The sequence below is a fragment of the Uloborus diversus genome, chromosome 7 (genome assembly GCF_026930045.1).
Source record: "Uloborus diversus isolate 005 chromosome 7, Udiv.v.3.1, whole genome shotgun sequence".
Lineage (NCBI taxonomy): Eukaryota > Metazoa > Arthropoda > Arachnida > Araneae > Uloboridae > Uloborus > Uloborus diversus.
The window spans coordinates 91,069,289-91,096,100 of record NC_072737.1 but is presented as its reverse complement, the minus strand read 5'-3'; the positions used below and the strand labels follow the sequence as shown (position 1 = coordinate 91,096,100).

General features: G+C 36.3%; 1 protein-coding gene across 1 annotated transcript in view; it reads right to left on the bottom strand.

Moving 5' to 3' along the window:
- Nucleotides 1-924: 924 nt before the first annotated feature.
- LOC129226787 (chorion peroxidase-like) overlaps nt 925-26,812 on the bottom strand; it is a 66,345-nt gene continuing 40,457 nt past the window's right edge. The window contains exons 9-14 of the mRNA XM_054861416.1: nt 26,016-26,151; nt 22,417-22,752; nt 11,359-11,577; nt 10,257-10,426; nt 8,577-8,679; nt 925-982 (exon numbers count right to left, since the gene is read on the bottom strand). Of these exons, the coding sequence (XP_054717391.1) occupies nt 925-982; nt 8,577-8,679; nt 10,257-10,426; nt 11,359-11,577; nt 22,417-22,752; nt 26,016-26,151 (1,022 nt within the window). The remainder of the gene's footprint in view (nt 983-8,576; nt 8,680-10,256; nt 10,427-11,358; nt 11,578-22,416; nt 22,753-26,015; nt 26,152-26,812) is intronic.

Genomic DNA, 26,812 nt, shown 5'->3' with positions numbered 1-26,812 from the left:
TCGAGGTGAACCGAACCATTGCTTCGGTCACTCGTCTGGTCTGCGCTAATTCTATATTAGCTACCAGTTTGGCACTCTTGGCTTCCTTAAGAGGTTTTTCCATCTCCAGCTCAGTCACTTTCCTATGCCGGGCTGATGAGTGCTAATAAGCACGAAACTGCAGTCCTCGGCCGGAAATGACTGAGCTGGTGGTGTATTTCATGTAGTTTAAGTGTGTTAATTTTTCATATGAGTTCTATCTTTATGCCGTATTAGGATTTTAATTATTAACTATAGTTCGGTCACGGAGGTGAGAAATCAGAATAACCACACTAAGTTTCTAAAGCAAAATCTATCTTCTTGTTTTTCGACAAAAATCTCACAACTTCAACAACTGTGGCTGAAAATGAACAAGGGGGCTCCGTTGTATCATGGAAAGTAACATTTGGTGTCATTACTGCCACGTGTTAATGAGGAATGGCATTTTATGTTTAGGTAATGGAGGTGAGAATTTATTGTGTGACATAACTCCTTGTCCTTCTAAAACGAACTAAAACACATTATAAAAAAAATTATATATACTTAAACAATTAGCATTTGAGACACTTGTGAAATTAATAATAAATAATCATAAATAAATAATAAGTATCTTATATCTTTAAACGAGCAATTCTTGTGGGTATGGTATATATATTTATATTTCTTATCTCGGAAACGGCTCTATGATTTTGGATGAAATTTTGGATTTAATTGTAGTTTTGCATTCCAAGTTCATCTACATCAGTGTTTTTTCTGTAAAAACGCGATTTTTTACAAAAAGGTTTTTTTAATATAAAGTCTAATTAAGTTAAGTCTTGAAAAAAACTGAATTGACACATCAGGCAGACGATTTGCAACCATAACAATGAAAATCTGTCTCTTCTCGCTTTGAAATTTTAAACTTGTTTAGGGTTGCCAGGTTTCGCTGATATTGGCAACTTTGGCTAATTTCGAACACACTTGGCTGAAAACAAATTCAAAAGCATTATGTAAGTTAATGTAAGGCTTTTTTCTTTTTTAAGTGAAACTATTGCTTGACCGTCTTATTTTATTTTATTTATTTATTTTCTGTTTTATACTTCAAATAGTTTTATATGTTCTTTTTTTATATCACACACATCTAAATTTTATTTCGAAAAAACATACGTCTTGAGACTGTTTATATTTTGTTGTTATGATTTGTTGGAGTGGTTTGTGGATCATCAGTTTTTATGGATAGTACTAGCTGCGTCGCCCGGCTTTGCACGGTCCACCTCGAAAATAAAAGTTATGTCAAGTGACGCGAGTTCAACACTCAGGCTTGAACCAAAAAAAAAAAAAAAAATAAAGTCAGTGAAATTTTGTGGCAGATTGCGGAAAACCCCCATAAAGTAAACATTTTAAATCCCCTGATTACAGGAAAAGCCTCAAAACAAAAACAAGAATTTTACCTGAGCATATTCGAGAAAAAAAAATGGCAACAGATCTTTCATCTCAATGATTTTCTTCACGCTCACATTTTAATAAAAGCATTGTTGCGGAAAGTTGAGATGAAGCACTGAATAATAATTTGAATGGAGGAAAGCCTTCGAAAAATATGGATTTTATTTTGAAATCTAAGAGTCATAATTAATAATTTTTAATTGATATCTCCGCTAATTATTATCGGAGGATTATGTTAAATAGCCAAACATGAAGACGGGAAGATGACGAATCCATCGATACCTGGTTCGATGGTCAGTTCACTGTCGTTCGGGAGAAGAAGCTTGGACATAGATAGATAGATAGATACTCAGATTTTATATGTATAAGACTAGCTGCGTGCCCGGCGTTGCACGGGCTACCTAAAAAATGTAAGAGCAGTCCAGTTGATGCTTTTGTAGTACACTGACACTAGTTTCTAACGCGTTAAGTAATAAATAAATGCGCGTAAAGCAAGGTTTGCAAAACACCAGTAAAACATATTTTTGCCAAAACACCTCATCAACGTTAATAATCGTTATCAATGATACAAGTTATGAGTACATTTTCAGTCAGCACAAAAGGGGAAAATATATGCATTATCAACTATAATCTTTACTCACGTTAAACTGAATTACATCTGATAGACTATATCGGAAATATTTATGCACAATAACAATCCGCTTTTTACATAAAATAGTCTACTACCCGGCGTTGCCCGGGTGTTTATTAATGCAACATACCACTCAGATAAATATTTGGATGGATTCTATCCACATGGTCGTACAAGAATTACATCAATCCGTTTTCCAGGTACAAACCCTCAAGGAACTCAAATAACTTGTAAATCACTCATTTACTTTACGACGTGCACGGTCCTCCTCGAAAATGAAAGTTATGTCATGTGACGCGTATTTAACAATCAGACTTGAACCAAAAAAAAAAAAAGTCACTGAAATTTTGCGGCAGATTGCGGAAAACCCCAAAAAGTAAACATTTTAAATCCCCTGATTACAGGAAAAGCCTCAAAATAAAAACAAGAATTTTACCTGTTCATATTCGAGAAAAAAAATGGCAACAGATCTTTCATCTCAATGATTTTCTTCACCCGCTATACATTTTAATAAAAGTATAGTGCCTAGAAAGAATAGTGTGCCGATCGGCGCTTTTTCCCCCTTCGATTCTTGAAGACAAAATGTATGAAAAACCGCTAGAGGGCAGTGCGGTCGAGGTGTACGTTCAATTTCGCGGTTGTTTACATTAGTAGACGCGGGATTTTGTTACAATTTAGTTCCGCGTTTCTCTTTTTTACCTTTTATTTCGTGAATATTTCATGAAACCAGCGTTTAAGGCTTTTAATGGAGACATCAAAGTTTAATATTAGAAGAAGTAAAGCTTCATCTTGTTTCGTACCAGGGTGCAAAAGTGGATATAAAACATGCAAAGAAAAAGTTTTCGCTTTTTAAAGCTCCAGCAGATGAAGAAAAACTAAAGAAGTGGAACTCGTTAATTCCCAGGTTAGATAAAGTTTTTGATAAATATTGCTCAATTTGTGCTCTGCATTTTCGAAAAAATTTTATTGAAACGCATTATAAGCATATTATAAATGGTGAGGAAGTTTTGTTTCCCTCGAGGAAGACCTTTTTTGAAAGATGAGGCAATTCCGACAATTTTCCCAAATCTGCCAACATACTTTACTAAAAAAATACCAAAGCAAAGGATGGATGATGAATTTCTCGCCAATTGGCTATGTTCATTCGCTCTTCCCATGTTACGATTCCACGTCAGGATAATTTCGTAATTTACTCGTCCATCTTATGATAATTCTGCTTCGGAAACTGTTTTTAAAATTTAAAAATAAAAAAAGAAAAAATCGAATTTTCGAAAAATCGCTTCCGAGGTGCACTCCCCCATGCTACAAAACTAACTTTGTACTAAATTTCATGAAAATTGGCCGAACAGTATAGGCGCTGTGAGCGTCACAGGGATCCAGACAGAATTCCGGACAGAAATCCAGACAGAGAGGACTCAGCTTTATTATTAGTAGAGAAATAAGAGACGCGCTGTTATTGAATACTTAGGGGCCATTCATTAATTACGTAAGGATGATTTTGGCAATTTTTGACTCCCCTCCCCCCATGTAAGGGTACGTAAGAATTTTCACCCCCCCCCCCCCATTCTTATGTAAGATTCCATTTCGATTTTCAAAATGATAAGATAACAAATCTTGAATCGTTACATCACTGCAATCGTTATTAAATTCACATTATTAAATTAAACCTTTTGCGTAAAGAAATAGTTACTGAAAAGAATCTAAACTGAATGTTTTTTTCGACTTTTTTTTTTTTTTTTTGATGTAATATTAATTACAAATAAAACATGCCGTACGCAATATGGACTCCTTTATTATATTTTACACTATAAATTCTTTGTAAAACAAATAAAAAAAAATCTTATCCTAACACGTTTCTTACCTTCCAGACGCAAATGGAACATAATCTCTGCCAAATCACTTGACCGCGCAATTTCTAATGTGAAATATCGACTTGGAAAATATTATGTAAGAAATGATTTTGACCCTCCCCCCAAGTAAGGGTACGTAAGAGGCTTTTCCAACCCCCCTCTCCCCTCGGGACCCTTACGTATTTAATGAATGGGCCCTTATAGTCTACTATTTTCATTGAAGTAAGGTAGTTTTATAATAAGGTAATAAGGTAATTTTATATGCTTCAAAAAATAAACGAACACCCATGTAACAATTAGCACTTATTACAGAATTTGTCTTCTGCGCAGAAATAAGTTTAAGCCGAAAAACGGGGCTTTTAAACTGCGAAATCAGCATGGCAATCGCTGATTTAAAACGAGTCTGATTGAGGAGCATAACGTACTACTCGAGTGCAAGCGCCACCTGGATTTTCCTCAGATCTGACCTCACTTTTTCCCCGCCGATCGGCACACTACTCTTTCTAGGCACTATAATAGGACACGTTTAGTGTGACGTCAGAGGTTGCCAGAAACTCGGGGAAGTTTCCAATCATGCCGTTGCTATGCGCGTTGCTAAGGGATAATCAGCATAGGATCTTCGTAGGAATAGGGTTAGAGCGATGTTTAATTGATAGTTTTTTGGCAATTAAATGGTCGAAATAATTTTTTTAGTGGTTTCAAGTTACATATAAGCCACCTGTAGACATCATTTGACGAGTATCGATAGTTTTTACATGTGAATCGGGTTAAAATTCGGCAAAACATAGAATTATGTGGAATACAAGTGTGTTTTCTAGAGTTATAGACTCTTCTTATTGTTATTTTCTTTTTCGTTGGGGGGGAGGGGGATAGGTCCGACATTTGAGAGGGTCAGGAGAGGTATTGCCAATCTCATGCCTTTTGGAAAATAACTGTATTTCAATAAATTTAGTGTAATTTTTGCTGTTTTTCGACGCAACATACTCGTACATTGACTATTTCCTTTTTGTACGTACCCTTCTAGGAAATTTGAAATATCATGACTTGGGGGGGGGGGGGGGTTGTGAGATTTTTCTTTTAAAGTATAGAGCGAAATTTAATTATTATTATTATTATTATTAGGAAGAGGAGTAGTTTTAATTGAATTGTATGCATTCTTTTCTTTAGAAGACGAGAGACCATGTCAGCCTAGTCAGCGATACCTGGAGGGGGGGGGGAGGATTTTTCTGCATTTGTTCCAGTAATAATGCATATTTTTATATGAAACTCCATTCCTTCGAGCTCTTTGGGGGAAAGGGGAGAATTGCGTGTTTTCTTCAAATTGTCACGAGTATTTTAATCTTTTTTTTTTTTTTTTGTATTCCGAGGCGGGGGATTTTTACTTTACTCTACTTGTTATACATATTTTTTATATCAATATACATAAATATACATCGAAAATTTCAGTTTGTTCTACTATTTCAATGCATAGTTCAATTAAATTCTTTTTTTCTTTGGGGGGAGGGGATATTTCTTCTTGCTGCGCGTAATTTTAAGTAATTGCTCTTTGGGGGGGGGGGGCGACAAGGATATACATATTAGTTTTTTTCTAGGTTCAATGGGAATTTTACCAATTTCTTCAAGTTAGTTTTTATTCCTATTCGGAATAGAACTCAATTGGAGTTTAACTTAAATTACGTGTGTGTTCTCGCAGAAGAAAAACTTTTAAACTAAAATATTCCAATCAAACTCGCATTAGAATAAGGACAATGTAACCTAACAACCCCCCTCCAATTCGAAAAAAAAAAATAACTTCAATGCAAACAAGCATCACAATCGAGAAAAGTGAAAAATTCTCCTTCCCCAAACAAAGAATTACTTATAACATTTAAAAAAAAAAAAAAAAATCCCGGTCGAAGAAAATAATTATAAACAAATTCTTAGAAAGCTTTAAACAGGATTTTAAAAAAATATATCTCCCTCGTCCCGTCATTTCAAATTTTTCTGCAAAGGGGGGGGGGGGGGGTTTAAATCATATACAGTCAATGCATATTGCATCGAAAGACAAAAAAATTGCGCAAAATTTATAGAAATACAGCAATTTTCCAAAAGCGGGGGAGAGGGGCAATGTCTTCCCAGATCCTCTCAAATGGCGAAGTTGTTCCCCCTCCACCCAAAGAAAAAGAAATAACAATAAGAAGAGTGTATAACTCGAGAAAACACACTTGTATTCCACATAAGTCTATGTTTTGCCGAATTTTAACCCGATTCACACGTAAAAACTATCGATATTCGTCAAATGATGTCTGCAGGTGGCTTATATGTAACTTGAAACCGCCAAAAAAATTATTTAAGCTTTTAATTGGCAAGAAACCATCAATTAAACATCGCTCTAACCCTATTCGTACGAAGATCCTATGTTGTTTCTTCCTTAGCAACGCGCATAGCAACGGCATGATTGGAAACTTCCCCGAGTTTCTGGCAACCCCTGACGTCACCACTAAACGTGTCTATAAAAGCATTGTTATGGAAAGTTGAGATGAAGCACTGAATAATAATTTGAATGGAGGAAAGCCTTCGAAAAATAGGGATTTGATTTTGAAATCTAAGAGTCCATAATTAATAGTTTTTAATTGATATCTCCGCTAATTATTACCGGAGGATTATGTTAAATAGCCAAACATGAAGACGGGAAGATGACGAATCCATCGATACCTGGTTCGATGGTCAGTTCACTGTCGTTCGGGAGAAGAAGCTTGGACATAGATAGATAGATAGATACTCAGATTTTATATGTATAAGATGCTGTATGTAGCATTTTATGGCGTAAAATGACCAACTGCACTAAAAGTACTTATTCCAAATGAAAATCTCGATTGGAATAAAATCGTGAATCGCAACTTTTTAACGTTTTAGCTGAATAGCACAGCAGATCCCTTGGGGGTCCGCGGACTACAGTTTGAGAAACTCTGGGTCTAAAACACAATGAAAAACTGACTTCCAAAATTAGAAATCAGTTCAATAAATGAACACATGCATAAAAGGAATAGAAATTAAAACATTGAATAGGCCAAGGGTTTTTTTTTTCTGCTCGATCATTTAAAAGGTTAATTTCTGAACATCGAAGAGGGACTGGTTGCTCTCTCTCAGAGCTCTGATATCCAGTACATCCATTATATAAACATTGTCTGGCATATAAAAAGCTTGCACTGGGATTTCCACGTGATATTTTCAATTAAATTTGTACAGTCGAACTTTGTTATAACGAGCCCTGATTTAACAAGAACCCGGATTTAGCGAGGAAGTTAGAAATATATAAGTTGGTACAATGTTAAGTGAATGGTAGCGTAACTCGCTTTTAACGAGCAAACCCTGATTAAAGCGAGCAATATCTCGTGAATTATGAAATTTCTATTGATTTCCAACTCAGTTTGTCCTTTTTTGGTAAATTTTCTTTAACATTACGAATATAACCGGATTTTAGTAAAAAATCAAATCTTGAGAACAAGCGACGGCAGAGGCTTTTTTTTAATATGTGGAAGTTAAGAAGCATTTAAGAATTACATGTGTTTTGTGTATTCCTCAAAAACAATGGCACAAGATAGAGACATTCAGACAGTTCAAAGCAAATTAACCAACAAACTTTTTTGGAACTGTATAGTGATTAAAAAGAAGGAAAAAGGCAACTGTGATGAATTTTTATGATTTTTTTACGAGCTCGTTTTTTACGAGCACCGGTTAAAACGAGAAAATATCGCGGGCCCTTTGCGCTCGTTATAAGCGTGTTCGATTGTATACCAAAGATTGTTACTTCACATAGTGGGTTGACCGAAAAGTAATTATTTTGTCGAAGAAATAAATCACACATAAACAGCAGGTTGTTGTTCTTGAATTTTGCTTTGATTAGAGTTTGGTCAAAACCTTTTTTACTTCCTTTTACAAAAAAAGGAAGTATTGTATTCGCGAAAAAAAATTTCACTCAAAAATCGGCCTTAATTTCCATTTTGCTCAACCCCAAATGAATGTTGAGTTTTTTTTTTCGACCCGACCACACGTACATATGTACCTAAGTAAGTATAGACGCCCCGAAATATCCATTTTGAAGTTTCCCAAGTTAATTACATCGAGTTTTCCCGTGACATCTGTATGTACGTACGTATGCGCGTATGTGTGTATGTATGTCGCATAACTCAAGAACGGTATGTCCTACAAAGTTGAAATTTGGTACGTAGACTCTTAATGGGGTCTAGTTGTGCACCTTCCCTTTTGGTTGCATTCGGGTGTTTCTAAAGGGGTCTTTTGCACCTTTTTGGGGGGAATTCATTGTTAATTTCGATGTAAACTCAAGTGGTGTTATAATTTGGCGGACATTTGGCGATATATCGCCAAACTTTAATCGCCAACTTGGCTAAAAATTTGGCATTTTTTTTTTTTTAATCTGGATTCAATGTGGCCATTGTTGGTGAGATTTAGAGAGTTAGAGATAGAATCACATTAAAGTTGCAATAATAGGGAAATAGCATTAAATTGGTGTAAAAGGAAGTCATGTGATGCACACATCAGCTCGTTTCCCCTTAGAGCTGCGAGTTTTACTTTCCATGGGAGAGAGCCTAACTCTGGTGGAACTCGCAATTGCAACTGCAAGAGTATAAGGCTTTAGGAAGACAGACACTTACCTCGCTCCTCTGTATAAAAAGGCATTTCGTTGGATCTGCTGGATCTGAGTGTTTTGGCAAATAAGGTTCGCCAGTGTCGTCCTTCTTATTTCTCTGAGTTGATCTGAATATTAAAGAAAATAAAATTAATTAAAACTATATGTATTTCGATATTTTTGTAATTGCTGCAAATATTTAAAGGAAATATATAAAAGTTAGCTGAATGTGTTGTAGAGCACGAAAAATGCAATGAATATATTCTTTAAGACTATGGTTATGTGTGTGTGATGTTCTTATGAAGGTTTTCTATAGAAGAACCAGATGATATCAGAAATTTGTCATAAATTGAATGTACATGAAGGAATAAACACAATGGTTTATTTCATTCCATACAATGCTAAGACTCTGAAATTTGGAGGAGCGGCCTAAAGAGAAAAGTACAGTTTAACAAAAACAAGAGGAATGAGTGTGGAGGGGGGGGGGTGACCATGAAATTAACTTCTCTAATGTATCGCCTCCCATCCATGTTGCTGCGTAATTTGCATGTGTCATAAGGTCTATTGAAAAAATGAATTAATAGAAGTAAAATAAAAATTAAACAACCGTTTTATAATAAGCAATTAACCAACGTTTTAAAGCCCAAAAATTGCAAAAATCTCAGTAACTTGCAGTTTTTGTGCTTCAAAATTTTGGTTAATTGATTATTTCAATTTTCAGCACAAAGGTATTTATTCGTTAACCATTTTATAGTTAGTATCTGCAGGAAATTCTGGGTAATAGTAAAACTTTGTACCAAATTTAAAGATTATAGGTGCTATGGGGTCTCCTGATAATCGGACACAAAGAAACATAACCAATGTACAACCAAAGAAATGTAACAAAGAATAGTAGCTTTTGGATCAGTTTTAACCTTGATGTATTTTATTATCTTTTAATTAGTCACGTTTAATTAATTTTCGTTTCAACGAGAACTGTTGCTGCACTGTTCTCGAAATTCATTTCCGAAGGCTACTTTTGAAACAAAAAGGACAACAGCAATTGCAGCAAGACCACATTCGCAATTATTATGACCTGAGACGACCTACGTATGAATTTAGGGGAAAAGGGAAACAAAAAGTGTCCACAATGGGGTTGTTTCCTTCAGTCAAAAGTAGTACTTTTTGTAACTAAAATTGATAGAATAAGCAAAAAAAAAAAGAAAAAAAAAAAAAAACATGGACTCAGAAAATACTTTTATTTTCCCAACAGTTATTTTTTAATTAATTTTTTAAAATGTCCGATTCTTCAAACAAGGCGTGGTCTTTATGACGTCACAAATGATGCACAATGGCGCATCTTTCTGCCGCATTTCCACGTTATGATAATCAAGAAGCGAATTACAATTGTGCTCTACGCTTGCTATCAACCATATCGTTTCCAATACACGTGAATAAAGATGCGAATTAAATATTTTGGACCGTGAATGGCAACACTGAATAGCATTTCATCATTTGTGATGTCATCGGCAGAAGCGTTAAACGATGAAAGAGCACCGATTTTAGTAATTTTTTAAATATATTAAACTTAAAGAAATTATTTTAAAAATGGTCAGATTCTATGTTTTTAAACATCCTCTTTCGGAAAAAATACTTTTAAAATTTTGGAAACGACCCCATTTTGTCCACTGCAATATGATTGTGTTGATTTCGTGATTGATCTTACCAGGTGAAAAAGAGCCAGCTTGTCCTCCGTGTTCGAAAAAGAATCTATCTCCGTACTTGAGGTGGTAGAATTGGATGCCTATGATGCAGGTGAAAGTGGGTCCAACTACTGCCCCTTGGTTGGGTCGTTCGGCGAGACCCCCCGAGAAGAGATCGATGTCTTCTACACTCCTAATAGAAAACGAAGAAGGTAACAGATTTTTCAAAAATTTACTGCTATTCTTATTGGTATAATAAAAAAGAGTACACATTATTGGTAAGCATTACAGTTGAAACAGCTCATTTAATATCAATGTAATGATACTTAATACTTTTATTGAATTTTATTTATTTTTAACGTTATGGACGCGCTTTGTAAAAAAATACCATTTCACTTTCGGAGCATTTTCAACTGTTTTAGTGCAATAATAACATTAATGTAAGTTCATCTCCAATCGCGTCCTCTTTAAGTCCAGATTATTAGCAGATCCTTATTACTGAATAGACCAACTAGACCGTGGCTAAGGGCTCTCACTTTGAAGGGGTCCCCAAATTGTCTAAAATTATTTGAGCTAATGGCTAAAATTGTGAGGTTTAATTACAAGGGGTCCCCGAAAAACAGTTTGGCCTAGAGCATCCTGATATCTTAATCGACCCCTGATTATTAGGACACAAAAATGTTTTCTATCAATGATGGTGAATTTAGATGATTACCACAATTTTTTTAAAACTATCCTAAGTTTCCTTCAAGTTTTCAACAAATTCATTGCTAATAAAAAAATTTGCTTGGTTGTAAAATCCTTCACATGCTGACTAACTTTTAGAGAAAAAATCTCGCACTTTAAAAATGGCGAATCTGAAAGCTACTAAGCGAAAACACAAGACAAACATGAGACTGATATGAAATCATTTGTAAAATTAGTTGAATCATTCAGTGTACTGTGATGGCTCGAAGCCATTGTAGAATAATAAGATGCAACTGAAAAGAGCAAAAAACTTAATAAAGTAGATAAATCATATCGAACGTCGTTAAATTCTTTTTACAAAGTATGTAGTTTTCCCGCTCCGTCTCAGATCAGGAATGCAAACCGGAAAGTGGATATTTAAACTATAACTATACTTACTCGTAGACCCTCTCGAAGAGTTGTCGAACTCCTCTTTGGAACAATTGATCCAGTTGTCTAAAGTTGGTGATCTGAGGTCCTCCGCAGAATTCCACCAATCGTGTGTACCCAGGTATTCCATGGTCTCTTCCTCTGTTAATGTTCAAGGCGGCCAAGTCGAGGCCGCTCTGGTTGCCCCTAGTCTGGTACAGATGGTTGGTTACGTCCCGGACGATGTTTCTGAAGCAGAAGAGAAGGCGATTAAAAACTATTTGTCGCAAGCGTAGAAACAGTTGATACATTCATTGAATGTCGAATAAACAACCTGACATGAGCGAACCATAGTTAGTGGTGCAGTTTTATAAAACTCACCTCTAATTCCGGATGTGATAGTTTAATATCTGAGTAATGTCTGATCATTGTTGACAAAGTGCAAAAATGGCTGTTAGGATGAAAGCAAACAGTATGCTCATGAAAAGACCATAGCGAGAAACACATCAAAGGCAGGTTCTATATTTGCTGTCCTCGATATTACGATGAAATTATCACTTTATCTAAGTTTGAAAAAAATGATTTTTTAAAATCTACATGGAAAGTTCGACTGTTCAGTACACCATATATTTACGTAATTGGGCTAGGGACGTTTTCATGTTGGCAGTCCAAAAGTAAGCCTAATGCTTTGTCTAATACAGTGTTTCTTAATTTCTTTGATTAGTGGAATCCTTTTTAATGCTCACTGTTTTCGTGGAACCCCTGGTGTTCCAATAGTTTTCAGTGACGTAGCCAGTATTCTGTTTCGGAGAATGTCCAGGTTCTTACCTCAAAGAGACTATCACACTAACTATTTGTCATTAAATCGCTAATTAAATACACATAATTATAAATCATTTTAATTATTGATGAATTCTAATTATTATTTCTTATTGTAAAGTACCAGTACACTCCTATTTGTGATTTTGAGAAACACTCAGAATTTTCAAAAGGGATCAATAACCTCAGAATTTATGCATATGATTATATGTTATATGATTAAAATATTTTCTTAATTAGGAAACGAAATATTGATGCGCTTTGCCTACAAAAGTGTTAATAATTTACTTAAATTTACGCAGAAAAAATTTTTAAATCCTAAAATTAAAAATTTTAAAATATCTCCTATTTTTTAACATTTTTTTTTAAATTTTTTATAAATCAGAGTTTCAGATGTCACTGTGTGTTCTCTCAGACAGAATTAGAGCTGCTGTAAATATAGGGGCCTTAGCCAGAACTAAACCATTTAGACCCTCGTGACCAATACTCCTCCTTAAATTGGTCATCACTCGTTAAATGCTTAAAATGTCCTTTTAACTGCTGCCATTGATACTTTTTACTCCAGAGTCCCCCGTACCTGCCACTATTTGCTAACCAGTTGGATGGAACCCTGAAGACAGCTCTGATTTTTTGAAATCAGACCAGTAATCGAGCAATCCTGGTCCAGCTATCCCAGAGGTATTGTTTCAAGAATTTGTGACCAAAGTCCGATTTAACGTCCCCCAGTCACCATTAATGAAGACGGTGGATCTGCTACCAGTGAGGGTCGAACCCGGGGCTCTCTGGTCACAGGTACAATGCCTTACCGCTCAGGCCACCACGGCCTTGCCATAGATACTGAGAAGTGGCTAGTATCAAGGACAAAATATTTGAAATTGATGTCAAAAATCGTAATTTATGGCAATATTTGGCAATGTTTTTGGAGAGGGATTTGGGGTGCTTTCCCGAAATTTGTTCAACAATGAAGCCATCTTTAAACTATTTTTAGCGATATTAGGGAGTCACTAGCTTCTTCCGAAACTTTTTTAAAATTGAATATTTTAAAACTCAATTTTATGTTATCTTTGGAGACATTAGGTGAAAAATAGACGTTTTGGGATTGATCTCGAAAATTTTTCGAAGTTAAAACCTTGAAAGAACCATTTCATGCTATTTTTGATAGTCAAAAATTTGCATTATTTTAGGCGAGAGAAAAAATTGTTCCCATAGTGGCTATTCCAGATGGGTAATAATGCTTAGATTAGATGCGAAAGTGAGAGTAAATGTATTTTTGAAAAGTCGTTATTTTTGTCGATATTTTAAGTGACAAATTTGAAAGGTGGGAAAAGAAAATATACAAATCTCATGGAACCCCTAAGAGAGCTCCGTGGAACCCTGGGGTTCCGCGGAACACAATTTTAGAAACGCTGGTCTAATATAATCTTTGCCCTAGGACCTCCCCGTGGGCCTAGCACCGGTATGTGGCGTCACAAAAGCGTAGATACTGCCGTACACAAATAAGAATCACGTGAATAGGACCATGAACTATAGTAGTGTTGGCTATCCCACGCATTAGCTCTCACTCTTAATAAAAAATTGTACTTTTTATATGCAATAGACAGACCTCAATTTAACTTTTCAAAATGGAACTCTCGTAACCCTTTGGGCCACTAGAGGGCGCCTGTGATGCAGGGAGTGTTATTGCTGCTAATTTGATAAGTGTTTTCTTACTATAATTTTTCATTATTACTGTCTAGTTTTAGGTTTTTTTACTTCACTTTAAAATTTAATTTAGTTTTATTGTGTTTTGGGGGCTTATTTTAGCTGTTATTGTATTCTTGAAGTGTTTTTGCATTTTTTGGAGCTAAGCCTAACATGTGGTGATCTCCTGGTTTTTGATCTTGTGTGCTTTATTGGGTGTAGCAACTCTGTTTATTTACTGCTGTTTTTAGTATTTATTCTGTGTTTTTTTGCATTTTTATCTTTCTGTTTTGCCTTTTGGAACATATTCACTGAGTAGAAATGGGTGTTATATGCATTATGAAAGAGGTAAAGAGTGGGAAGGGGGACAGGTGGATCTCTTGTGATTTATGTCATATGTTCTGCCTGTATAAGGGGGAAAATGAATCTGTTTTTGAGGAGGATTATATTTGCACTAAATGTGCTGAACTCTCAGACTTAAGACTTAAGATGCTAGTTTTGGAAGCCCAGTTAGCATTAGGGTGTAGGCCAGTTGTAGAGGGTATAAATGTTCGAGAGATTCAGGGGGAAGTTTCAAATGAGGAGTTAGATTGGGAAACTAAGGGTGTAATTTTGGGGGACTCTATGGTAAGGGAGGTGGGTAACACAGTTGGGAGAGTAAAGCGTAAGGTGGCTAGGTGTTGTTTACCAGGGGCTCGGGTAAAAGACGTTAATATGGTTGCTGAAAAGAAGGGAGTATTGAATAAGGAGGACATGGTTACTTTGTGGGTGGGAACAAATGATGTAGGCCACAGTAAAAATGAGGAGTTTTCTAGGGAATGGGAATCCCTGTTGGATAAAGCAACCAGCTTTTCGACGAATGTCCAAGTGGTTGGTTTGCTTCCCAGGTATGGAGTGCATAGGAGCTGGCTAAATCAACGTGCGAGGTGTATGAACTTGCTACTGAAGTCAATTTGCGAAAAGCGCAGTATCAGGTTTATTGATGTATGGAGTCATTGTAAACGGGATTGGATTGCTAGGGATAGCCTGCATCTGAGCTCTACAGGGGTCAAAATGGTTAGTGGATTAATTTTAAGGGCTTCGGAGTCAAAAAACTAAGTTGGAATGGGGGGCATGGTTCAAGCATCAGGTATCGAGAGAATGAAATTTTTTTGGATATTGCTAGAAATGGAAATAAAGTGACGAACAAGAGTAGTAATGTTAACAATTGTAATTTAGGAAATTTCAGGGTGTTAAATAAAAGCAACTTAGGCATGCTTAAAGTTTTCTATACCAATGCTCGCAGTATTAGGAACAAGATGGATGAATTGAAAAGCATAGTTATGGATGAGAAGTTGGATGTTATTGGAATTACAGAGACATGGGCTACCGAATCTGATGCAGAGTTATTACATATTGCTGGGTATAATTTGTTCAGACAGGATAGAGTAGGTAAAAGAGGTGGTGGGGTTTTATTTTATGTTAGAGACAATTTTATTTGCAATGAATTGGTCATAAATGATAAGCCTACTGATATTGATATGGTTTGGCTGGAGTTGATGAGCAGTAAGGGCAAAAAGCTACGCTTTGGAAACATTTATAGGCCACCTAATTCAAACCAGGGACAAGATGAGCAGATGTACCGTATTATTAGTGACATGTCCAGTAAGGGATCCGTTATCATAATGGGGGATTTCAATTTTCCGGGTATTGATTGGAATAATTTTTATCCTGGTAATGGCAAAGAAGAGGAATTTTTAAAAGTAATTGGTGACTGTTTCTTAGATCAAGTTGTAACTCAGGGAACTCGAGAGGAGGCAATTTTGGATCTAGTTTTTTGTGACATAGGTAGTTTTGTTCAGGGGTTGAGTGTAGGGGAGCATATTGGAGATAGTGATCATAACAGCATTAGGTTCCGGGTTAAATTTGAAGTGTGCAAAGATGATAATTTTAGGTTTGTGCCCAATTTCAGAAACACTGATTTTGTTGCACTTAGGCAGAGCTTGAAAGAGGTTTTTTCGTCAGGGTTGGAAAATAGCGACGTAGATCAGCAGTGGACGGAATTTAAGGATAAACTTGCTAAAACCGTTGGGGACTATGTTCCATTTAAGAGAAAAGGTGTTAATACCAAAATTTGGCCCATGTGGTTCTCCAGGGAGACTAAAGAAGCTCTTAATTATAAGCAAGCCACTTTTCGTAAGTTTAAAGAAACTGGTCAGAGTGTGGAGAGGCTCCAGTATGGTAAGGCAAGGCGAAATTTTAAGTATTTGGTACGGATTCAGAAAAGGGAATTGGAGCAAAGGCTGGCAGATGACATTGATGGGAACCCTAAGAGGTTTTTTGCTTACGCTAATTCTGGGAAAGCTCGAAACAGTCAAATTGGGCCTTTGGTTGATGAGTATGGAAATTTAATCCAAAACGATAGGGATATTGCAAATGTTCTTTTTTTCCAGTGTGTTTAACGATAACTGTATCTCAACAGTTGACACTAACAAGACACAAGCTATTATACAGCTTGAGGATTTTGTATTTTCCAGGGAGGAGGTTTTATTTCATTTGAAAAAGATTAAAGCAACTAAAGCTCCGGGACCAGATAATATTTATCCAAAAATTTTAGTTGAATGTGCAGAGGAATTAGTGGATGTTATTTTGAATATTTTCAATGCTTCTTATAACTCGGGGACGGTGCCAGAGAACTGGAAGCTGGCTAACATAACGCCACTCTTTAAGAAGGGGTCTAAAGGTCTTGCTGGGAATTATAGACCTGTAAGTTTGACTTCGGTGATTTGTAAGATTTTCGAAACTTTGATCAAAATTAAGATCATGATGTTCTTAGAGACTAATAGTCTGTTGACTAGTTTGCAGTATGGTTTCAGGAAAGGTAAATCCTGTACTACTAATTTATTGCATTTCTACGACAAGGTTACCTCAGCTTTAGATGACAAAAAATGTGTGGATGTTGTTTATATTGACTTTCAAAAAGCTTTTGACAAGGTACCGCATGTTGCTCTTCTCAGCAAGTTAGCTGACATTGGAATAGGAGGAAAAACTTTACTTTGGGTTAGAAATTGGCTTACTGGTAGGAAGCAAAGAGTAGTTGTGAGAGGAAATCATTCTAATTGGAGTGATGTTTTAAGTGGGGTTCCTCAGGGATCAGTTTTAGGGCCTCTTTTGTTTATTATATTTATGAATGAAATCAATGAAAATATTTCTGGAAGCATGAATTGTTTTGCTGACGATGTAAAAGTTATGGGGATTGTCGAAAATGAAGAACAAGTAAAACAGCTGCAAGAGGATTTAGATCATATTACTAAGTGGGCAGATAAATGGGGTATGGCAGTTAATGTAGGGAAATGTCAAGTGCTACACTTAGGTCATGGAAATAAGCGTATGAGATATCATTTACAGGGTTCAGTCATAAATCAGGCAGAAAATGTTATGGATCTGGGTGTCCTTATAAATCAGGACTTCAAGTTTAGTCAACAGTGCAGTATTGCTAGTAACAAAGCCAACAAAATGCTTGGGTTCATCAAGAGATCTATTTCAAACAAATCTAAGAAAGTTCTTCTGCCTTTATATAGGAGTTTAGTAAGACCTGATTTGGAGTATGCTGTTCAGTTTTGGTCGCCTTATCTGAAGAAAGATATTTTCGTATTGGAAAGGGTTCAAAGAAGGGTAACTAAATTAGTAAGGGGACTCTCAGATTTAGTATGATACCAGACTTAATAGGCTTAACATGTATAGCCTGGAGCAAAGGAGAGTCAGAGGGGACATGATTCAGTTATTTAAATTTATCAAAATGAAAGATGTAAATGGATTAAATTTTTGCGGGGAAAGCAGGACAAGGGGTCATTGTTTTAAGCTATTTAAATCTCAGGCTAATTTGGAAATCAGGAAAAACTACTACTTTAGCAGGGTCGTGGGCACTTGGAATAGCTTACCGGAAGAGGCGGTAATGAGCAAGGGAGTGGATAGCTTTAAGAGGGCCATTGATCTTCATTGGGGACTAATTAATTGACTAGGACCAGCCTAGCTGGGCCCAGAGCCTGTTGCTGGTCGTCACATTTGTATTTGTATTTGTATTTGTAAAAAGAATTTCACTCGAATTTTGGTTTGGAATGAAAAAAAAGGTGTGTTTATTATGAAAGCCGTAAAAATCATGTACAGAAGTGCCAGCATGAGCAAGTGGCGCTGCAGGTGCAGTTACTGTTTGCTTGGGTCCGACATTACCCACCAGCTCATTGGCCTCGTTGCCTGTCCTTTGGCGAAGAGCGTACGGATAGTTTTCGGGTCCGGGCCTGTAAGAACATTATGCTGTTTTTGGAAGCTTCGCTTTATTGCCGTGGGGCAGGACTGTAGCCTGATTTTTGAAATTCCAGCACCAGGTAACACTCGTTGTTCAGTGGGCTAAATGTTTGAACCTTGTTTCACGTTTCAAAGCTGGAAATAATCGTCCAACCTTTGCAGCATTATTCATAGAGACTCCTATTGCAATTACAGTAAGCAGCTTTTGGCACTTTTAGGTACTAATTTCGAAATTTCTGTACAGGATTTTTATGGTTATCACAATAAACATACCATAAATTTCATTCCAAAATCGTCCTTTGTTTTCGAGATATTCAATTTTAAAATCAGGGAATCCTTTGCTGAACACCCTGTACCTACGACCGTAAATAAGACAATCGAAATATCTATTTCGAGCGTGCATAAAAGCTCGCACCTTTCAAGGTCATATCATAATTTATAGCTCGGTGTTCTCATCAGAATAACTACCACCGATAATTGTCTATTCGTTTAATAAATCCTCCCCCCACTTAACTGCTGTGTGTAATAATGATAAGAATGTGCTCAAATAAACTCAGTAGCGGATCCAAAAATTGGTTGTGGAGGATTTAGGATATCGGTGTTAAGTTTTTCTACACACACTTTCAAACTAGTAGTATTTTAGCTAGTAGGAATAATAAAAACTTACAATGGAGTATATGTAATTAGCACGGTTTCTATTTTTCAGCCTCTTATATAGCAAAATGTAAACTAACAAAAGAGGAATATTACAATCACCACATGAAAGAGAAAAAAACGTTAGTCAATTCGTTTTACATAGTGCAAGGCAATTTCATTTTGGGAGGGAATTGCCAGTGAATAAAACAGAGCTGGTAATAAAGAACTTTGCCAAAGTTTACATTTCGTCAAGTCAAGTAGAACTACTGAAAATATGAATGAGTTAGCTAAATTTCTCTAGTAATTCTAAATCTCTTTCTTCAATTTGACTTACCATAACTCAACTGTCATCAAATACAAGAACAAAAGCTTACTCTTGGCCAGGGGCGTGCGCAGAGCTTCAGTAATGGGATACCACTATACTCCCCCTCCCTCACCAAAAACATTCAAGATTGTCTTAAATTGGCTTCAATTTCGTATTAATGTTCCGAGTGAGAGCCTCGAAAACTCTTTCATTAACATTAGTGAAGGTCAGGTAAAATATCATTTTTGGAGCTTAACTTTCGAAAAGTTTCCAGAGAAGATCTCGAATCTCTCCTTTCTCTAACATCCTGAAAACATCTAAAACTGCGTTTTTCAATTTCGAAAATTACTGCAGGAGAATCCCCCGTAGCCCCCTCTCGGTAAACTAGTCGAACATAATCTCTAATTGCGTTTTTAGAAATTCAATTGTAAAATTTGCCGGGGAAGGGAACCCGAATCCCCTCCTCCCTCAACACCTGTTTTCAAAGATGATCTGAAACTGCGTTTTTACAAGTAGGGGTAAGTGGTGTACCTCGGACATATGTGTACCTTGGATCTAGGCTGATTATAGCTCTGCTTATTAAAATAGTTGAACAGTAACATGAGTAGTTAAAGTATTTGCCACTAAAAGTCTCAGTGCATATATTTTTGTTTTGTTGAAAGCTAATCTGATTGAAGTATTATTGAAAAAGGAAATCCACCATTGAAAAGTATGTTTTTCCAGACAATTTTATGTACTTTTATTATGAAACATATATTGTTCATTCTGAAATAAAGGTCATGTATTATACAGTCATGTTCTAACTGTAACACCATGTGCTTGAAACAAAGTTAGTCCCAACTGTAACATAATGGTCAGCTACTTTGTTTTTATAACCAAGTGGTGTACCTCAAACCCAATACAAGTGGTGTACCTTGGACTGGTTCAAGATACACACTTCTGCATAGCTGTTACAACTCCTAAAATTTTACTGCGTGATGGTTAACTGGGTGATGGTTTAAGTGGGTTTTTACTTAATGATGCTACTGGTGTGACAATATCTGAAGCTAGTAGGTACTTCTTTGCCAAGCATTGTTACTCCTGAAGAAATAAGGCTATATCCAAAGGCACTACCAAGAAAACAATTCTGTAGGGGAAGACCTAAAAGAAAGTCTTGTATTTTGATCGATACACCCGAGAAAGAGTTTCTTGAAATAGAAAAGGCTAACAAGGCAATGAAAAAAGTAAAGCAAACTAAGACAGTAAAACCCCCTACCAGGCCAGTTAAAAGAAAGCTTGATTATTTCTCAGAGTTTGAACTGGAGAATATTGAAGATTGATATGAGGAATCCGATATTTCAGATGAAGATTTTAATGAGCTAGAAGATCCAGATAACATCAATATTCAGATTGGTGTTTTTGTATTGATGAAATTCGCTGGCAGAACTATCAAATATTTTCTTGCAGAGATTATTTCTACTGCTGATGATGGGATATGAAGTTAAATATCTGAAAAAAGATTCAAACTGTCAGAAGTTCACAAAAGATCCTACCATTTATGAAGTTGACAAAAAGGATATCATATTCAAGCTAAAACACCCAGTACTATCCGGTGGATCTGAAAGGCAGCTCCAGAAGTTAACCTTTGGAATTGACTTATCTAATTACAATCTTGGTTAGAAATAAGTGTAGCTTAAAAAAATAATCTTGAGCATGGTTTTTAGAAGCTAGAGCATCTTGTTATTTTATTAAAAAGTGAAACGTTATAAGATAATAAGATCTAAATTTTTATTTATCTTTGAAACAAATAAAAAATGTATTTCTAAATTTATGTGTGGATTACTGATTGATAAATAGTGATGTTCTTACTGAAAATCATGTTTTTTTTTTTTACTTGTTAATCATTGGTCCAAGGTACACCATCCCAAGACTCAAGGTACGCCACTGGTGGTGTGTACCTCGATACTAATTGCATTCTTCTGTTTTTCATTAAAAATGTAATTGAAATAAGCTAAATAAATTTTTAAGATAATTATATGTTGTGTAAAAAATCATAAAGTTTCAACTATAGGTATTTGTAGTTAGATTTGGCAAATAATTATGAAATTAAAAATTGAGAAGTGAAAATAGGTTCGAGGTACCCCACCTTCCCCTACAATTTCGTGACTTTTCTAGGTGGAGAAATCCCAGGATTTTCCTATGTCTGCATGAATATTTAACTTATGATTAGGTTCTAATGTTTTATAATGAATTGCTAATGATATTTTCTTCGATGAATTTCTCAAAAGGTATGGAAGGACGGCGCCATTCTTAAGGTTCGCAAGAGATTCTAGACCCCATAGGTACACCACTGAGCACCTTAAATTTTTACACGAGCACCTTTATTTTTCTTTCATGAAAAGCATGATAATCCTTGATATTTAAAGAGTAAAAATGTTATGCACTTCATTTGTGCAAAAAGGGAGTAAAAATCCATCTATCATAAAATAAATGAACTGCTTATACAAGAAAAAGAAATGATGAAGGCTGGGTGAGTGATGTAGACACTGATTAGGAGAAGCAGTCAGCCACATTCACCTCAGTATCATTTCATCCGCCTCAACCATAACAGCAAACCATTATGATGCTATGAACTGTTAATCTCGTTTTTTTTTGAGCAATCACGATTGCTTATTGCTTTCATTCGACTGTTTTGATGTCCTATGATTTTATTTTCCCACCAGCACCCTCTGCAGCATCACCGTCGACCGGCTCCTCACGATGCTGCTCCTATAGCAAAAACCATCTCCAGATTGCATCCATGTCCTACACACATACGCATATATACACAACTACACACACACACACATACACAAACACATACACACATACATACAGACACCTACACATACACACACACCTACACACAGCTACCCACACACTCATACCTGCACTTAGACACAAACACACATGCCTACACACACATACACATACCCCTACACACAAACACACATACCAATCACACACACATGAACACACACACACTTGTGATTGCGAAAAACATAATTTGAATTCAAGAGGTCAAAATTCAAATTAATTTTTTTTTTTTTGAGAGCTAATGGGGGTACTACTGTATCCCTGGTGATCCCCGTGCGTACGTCCCTGCTTGTCGTCAATATATTATTATTTTTTAGGCTTGCAAACCATGGTTAATCCAGGTTGCTTTTGTTTAACGTTTTGTGTGACATCCAAAAACACCATCCAGAAACAATCTGGATTAATTACTGCCAACTATCCCAGAAAATAGTTACATTATTTGCTGTCACCAATCAGTATTTTTTTTCCTTCTCAACACAATCATTAACGAACTTGTCTGTTCTGCTATATAAGAAAGTGGTGAGCCTCACCGATCAAACTTCTGTGACGGTGAGTCTGTCAGTCCTCCTAGAATACCATCTAGCTGTCCCCTGTATAATTCGAAGGGATATTGGAACATGTCTCTCAACATGTTGCCCCTGTCCGATCCTCGGGTGTCTGGAAAGAAACCATTGATCATGGAATGTCCAAATCGGTAGGCAGCGGTCGAGAATTCGTTGACTAAAGTTGCGGGGATGGTATCGTCGTACTGTGTGTAACCAGAACGACGTACGGACAGATCAAACCATTCCATGCGTTCAGGTCCGAGCACCAAAGGTAGAAATTCATTGTAGGTGATCATTTGCAGCTCTGCGCCGACAATTCGCCTGAAAATATGAAGCAAAATTGAGACTAAATTTTTCATAGATACTATATTACATTATAACTGGTAATAGCTTACACGCTTACTTATTTCTTAGTAAAACCTGTTCTGAAAACAAAATAAGTCGGGAGTATGAACCTCGACAAAAAATGGCGAAGAGAGAAAAGTGATTGCAAAGTTAGAGATAGGAAAAAAAACATTTTTATAAATAGTAGAAGTAACTTAATGTAATACAGAGGATGCTGGTTATTTGAATCAGTGGTTAACTGAATCAACCGCTTTAATGAATCAAATCGTCAAAAGCAGAACAAAATCCGAGAGGCTTTATTGAATCAGCCGCTTTATGGAATCAAAACTGTTTAGAACAAACGTGATTCATAGAAGCGGCGGCCACTGTATCAATAGCTTATAAAGCAAACCACCCCTCCAGAAGCACTACAAATAGACATTTTGAATGATGGATTTCTTTAGGTTTTATGGCAGAAATGTCCATTTGCGGTCGATTCTGGCGTAAATTTATCAACTGATCAAATAACTTTCGTCTTTTACGAGATAGCAGAAGCTCATTTCCCAGCATGTCTGAATCATGCATTATTTGAGCAAAAATTAGTGACTTAGCAAGTTATAGAAGAACATTATAGTCTTATAAGAATTGAAGCGAAAGTCGTGCCATATGTGATCAAGCGTTTTCCTGTGTGACATTCCAGCATTGATAGCTTATACAATACCATGAGTTGAAAAATGTCTTTAATGTACGAGCGAACCATCAGATATCCTAGCAGATCAACTAAAAACAATTTCCTGTCCCAGCACATTTTCCCCCGAACTGTCACACGTGTTGTGGTAGTGTGTTGTTAACTCTATTGGATCTATGTATGACGAATCTGTTCTCCACTCACGTATGTCATAATCACTGACAGAAAAGGATTTATTGCTGAAGATCCAATAACACGTTGCAATCAGTTTTCCTGAGATCGACACCAATCCAAATGGCACTGCCTAAGTCGAGTGATTAGCGGACATTATCCTAATAGACCTGAGCTCAGAGTTTCCACGTCGTTTACGATTGGAATCACTTTGACACCGTTGCATCCTTATCATCTGGAAAATGACATTAGATAGGAGATAGAGGCTGCAACAAAAGCCTCGTGTCACAATACACAGAAGCAGTAATTGTATGGAATTAGCAAACGTCCAATTAAGAGAAGTCTATCTGAATGAGGATAGAAAAGTAAAAATTTGATGCGCGCGTTTCGCTCATTTGAATGAGACTCTGCTTAATTTAGAGACTAACATACATCTGCAAAAGCTGACATTTCTAAAAACTAATAGATGCGTCCATTTCCGCCTGTAAACCGGATGTGTGCCTTTTCATACAATCTGTGGTCAGACAAAAAAATTTTTTCCCCAGCAGGCGTATTCCTCCTCTTCTGATCTTTGTATGTTTGTACAAAAGGTTAAAGAGAAACGTTATTCCTAATGAGCTAACGCTGCCATGAATCGATATCAATCGAAAAGGTGCCCAAATATTGAGAAAATGCAATACGTGTGACAAAAGTTATCCGATATGATTATTAAAGAAATATTTCAGCGTCTGAACATTTTCCAACCCACCTTTCAGAAGATTCAAGCATCAAACATAACGAACCCACATCATTTGTTTAAGCGGTAAAGCCAGTTAATTATCAACACCGGGAGGATTTTTGCTACTTAGTTTCATTTAAACAATGCAGTTTCACTTACGAAAGAACTAAGTTTCACTGGAGGTAAAAATTTCAATCAACGTAACTTATGACATAAGCCGTAGAGGAACCTTACTGCACTCGAACATGTGCAGTTACTTCACAAGCCATGAGAAAATCGGCTAATGTTTTGACCGGCATTGTTGGAGATGTGAAGGACCATCTCACAGGAACCTACAGGGTGTTTCAGAAAGAACTTCCCTGATTTTGAAACATAAAAGCGAAACTGGGTAAAATAGAAAAATGGAAACAAGCTGTATTGCTGACAGATAGGTATGGAACTTTTATACACCGATTTTCGGATAAAATTCTGAGGATTGGTCATCAGAGGGTGCTTAAGTTAAATGTATTTTAAACTGTCTAGTGTCTATGAAAGTATGCTCATCGAACCCTGGTCGAATCAGATTACAATAGTTTCGATAAGGACACCTTTTACAAGAGTAGCATGATACAAACGAAGAGAAAAGTTCGAAGTCACATATGCCTTCACTGAAATGGATGCACTGCACATGCTTCACAAACAGAGTAATGCGTAATTACGAATTTCTTCCTTCGGTTGCACCGTGTTGATGCTGTGAAAGGGGGTCATATCGAAACCATAATTATGCGATTCGACCTCTATTCACTTTCGTTCATGCTTCATTTAAGAGACATTTGTGATTGCTGCTCCATCTGATGTCAAATCTTGGAACTTCCAAAACCGGTGTGTAATCTTTCTAACACACCACTTGTTCACCTTTCTGTCTCTTCTTGTAATGCCATTTCAAGTTAGGGAGTCCTTTCTTAAACATCATGTGCAGTAAACTCGATTATCCGCTTAATATGGGTGCGGGGTTACTGTGGATAAGCAAATTTAGTGCATAATCTGCAAAATAAGTAAACCACGATGCTAGATTATAATACGATTGCTAAAACCGAAAACTGTATGTTAAAAATGTATGTAAAAGTTAAAACAGAATCGATACAAACGGATTTGACGTATACTATACACAGCGCTGACTAACTACAGCCGATCAATTTAGGCTACGCCAAAAACGTGTAGTGGAGGGGAGAGCAAATTTTTAGAACAAAACTGATCTGGTTTATCGTTTACACGCGTAAAGAATGTGGATGTAAAACCTGAGTTTCAATTAGTCAGTTTTCGGTCAACTAGGAAGGTTTGGTATTATTGGAAGAGGAGGGAGAAGACTGAAATTAGAAAATCTAAAAATAGAGTTTTTAAGTTAAAATGGGTGCATTTTTTTAATTCAGAAATCGATCGCCAAAAGCTGTGACAGACCGCGGATAAACCGCAAAATGCATAATCCGAACTCGGATAATTGTGAGTTCACTATTTTTTTACTTCTCCGAAAATGACTCTCTTATCTAAAATGCTACGCAATTCCGAATTGGCTTTATGTCTCAACCTCTATCACTCTTACAAGTTTGTCGCAACATTGGAAAGACAAGGAATTGCTACAAATAACGTAACAACACTATATCGCAAACTTTTGGCCATTGTTCATCTCTTGAAATACTTGCTTACCTTGATTCTTGATAGAGCCTCTCATCATCCCAGCTTGGATTGATTTCTCGAAGTCGCCTGGCAATCCTATTGTGTTCTCTTAGGGAAATAATGTGTAGAGAAGTCAGAGCGGGGTGCTGATTGGCTCTCTGATCACCTGCGAAACACGAATGTTATTATTGGACTAGTTAGCTCTTTCATTTTCACGGGCTACCTAAAAATGAAAGAGATGTCCATTTGATGTTTTAGTAGTAGTCTAACGTCATTTTCTGAAGCGTTAAGGAATTAAAAAATGCACGTAATGCAGGGTGTTTAAAATAAAATTCTAGACGAAAAAGTTGTTTTATGATTTGGATAGCAGCCAAAAAACTGGGCGCTTAAAACAATTATTAGAATTTTATTTTCTAATCCATATGTTAAATGGCAACAGGAAATAAATAAAAATTCCCTTTAAAAATCAATCGGTACCTCATTCGGCTCTCGACTCGCAGCGATTCTCGAGAAGATCAAGCTTCAGACTTACAGACAGACAGATGCGAACAGATTTTAATAGTATAGATTAATGCTCATTCTGTAAAGTATGTTACAATTAGGGTGGTAAATTTGGCGCTTGTTTTAACAAAGTTTTACTTTGCATGTGCGATTTTGCGAATTAGAAAACGAATTGAAATTTGATCCACGCCTGAATTTCTTTCGCGTAAAAACTGTTTGGAATCCTTCCTTGAAAAAGTTATTTGCAATAAAGCCATGTGTTTTAAAAGAATTTTATGAAATTTAAAATGAACGATAAGCAGCTGTAAATCACCTCCTCAAGACGG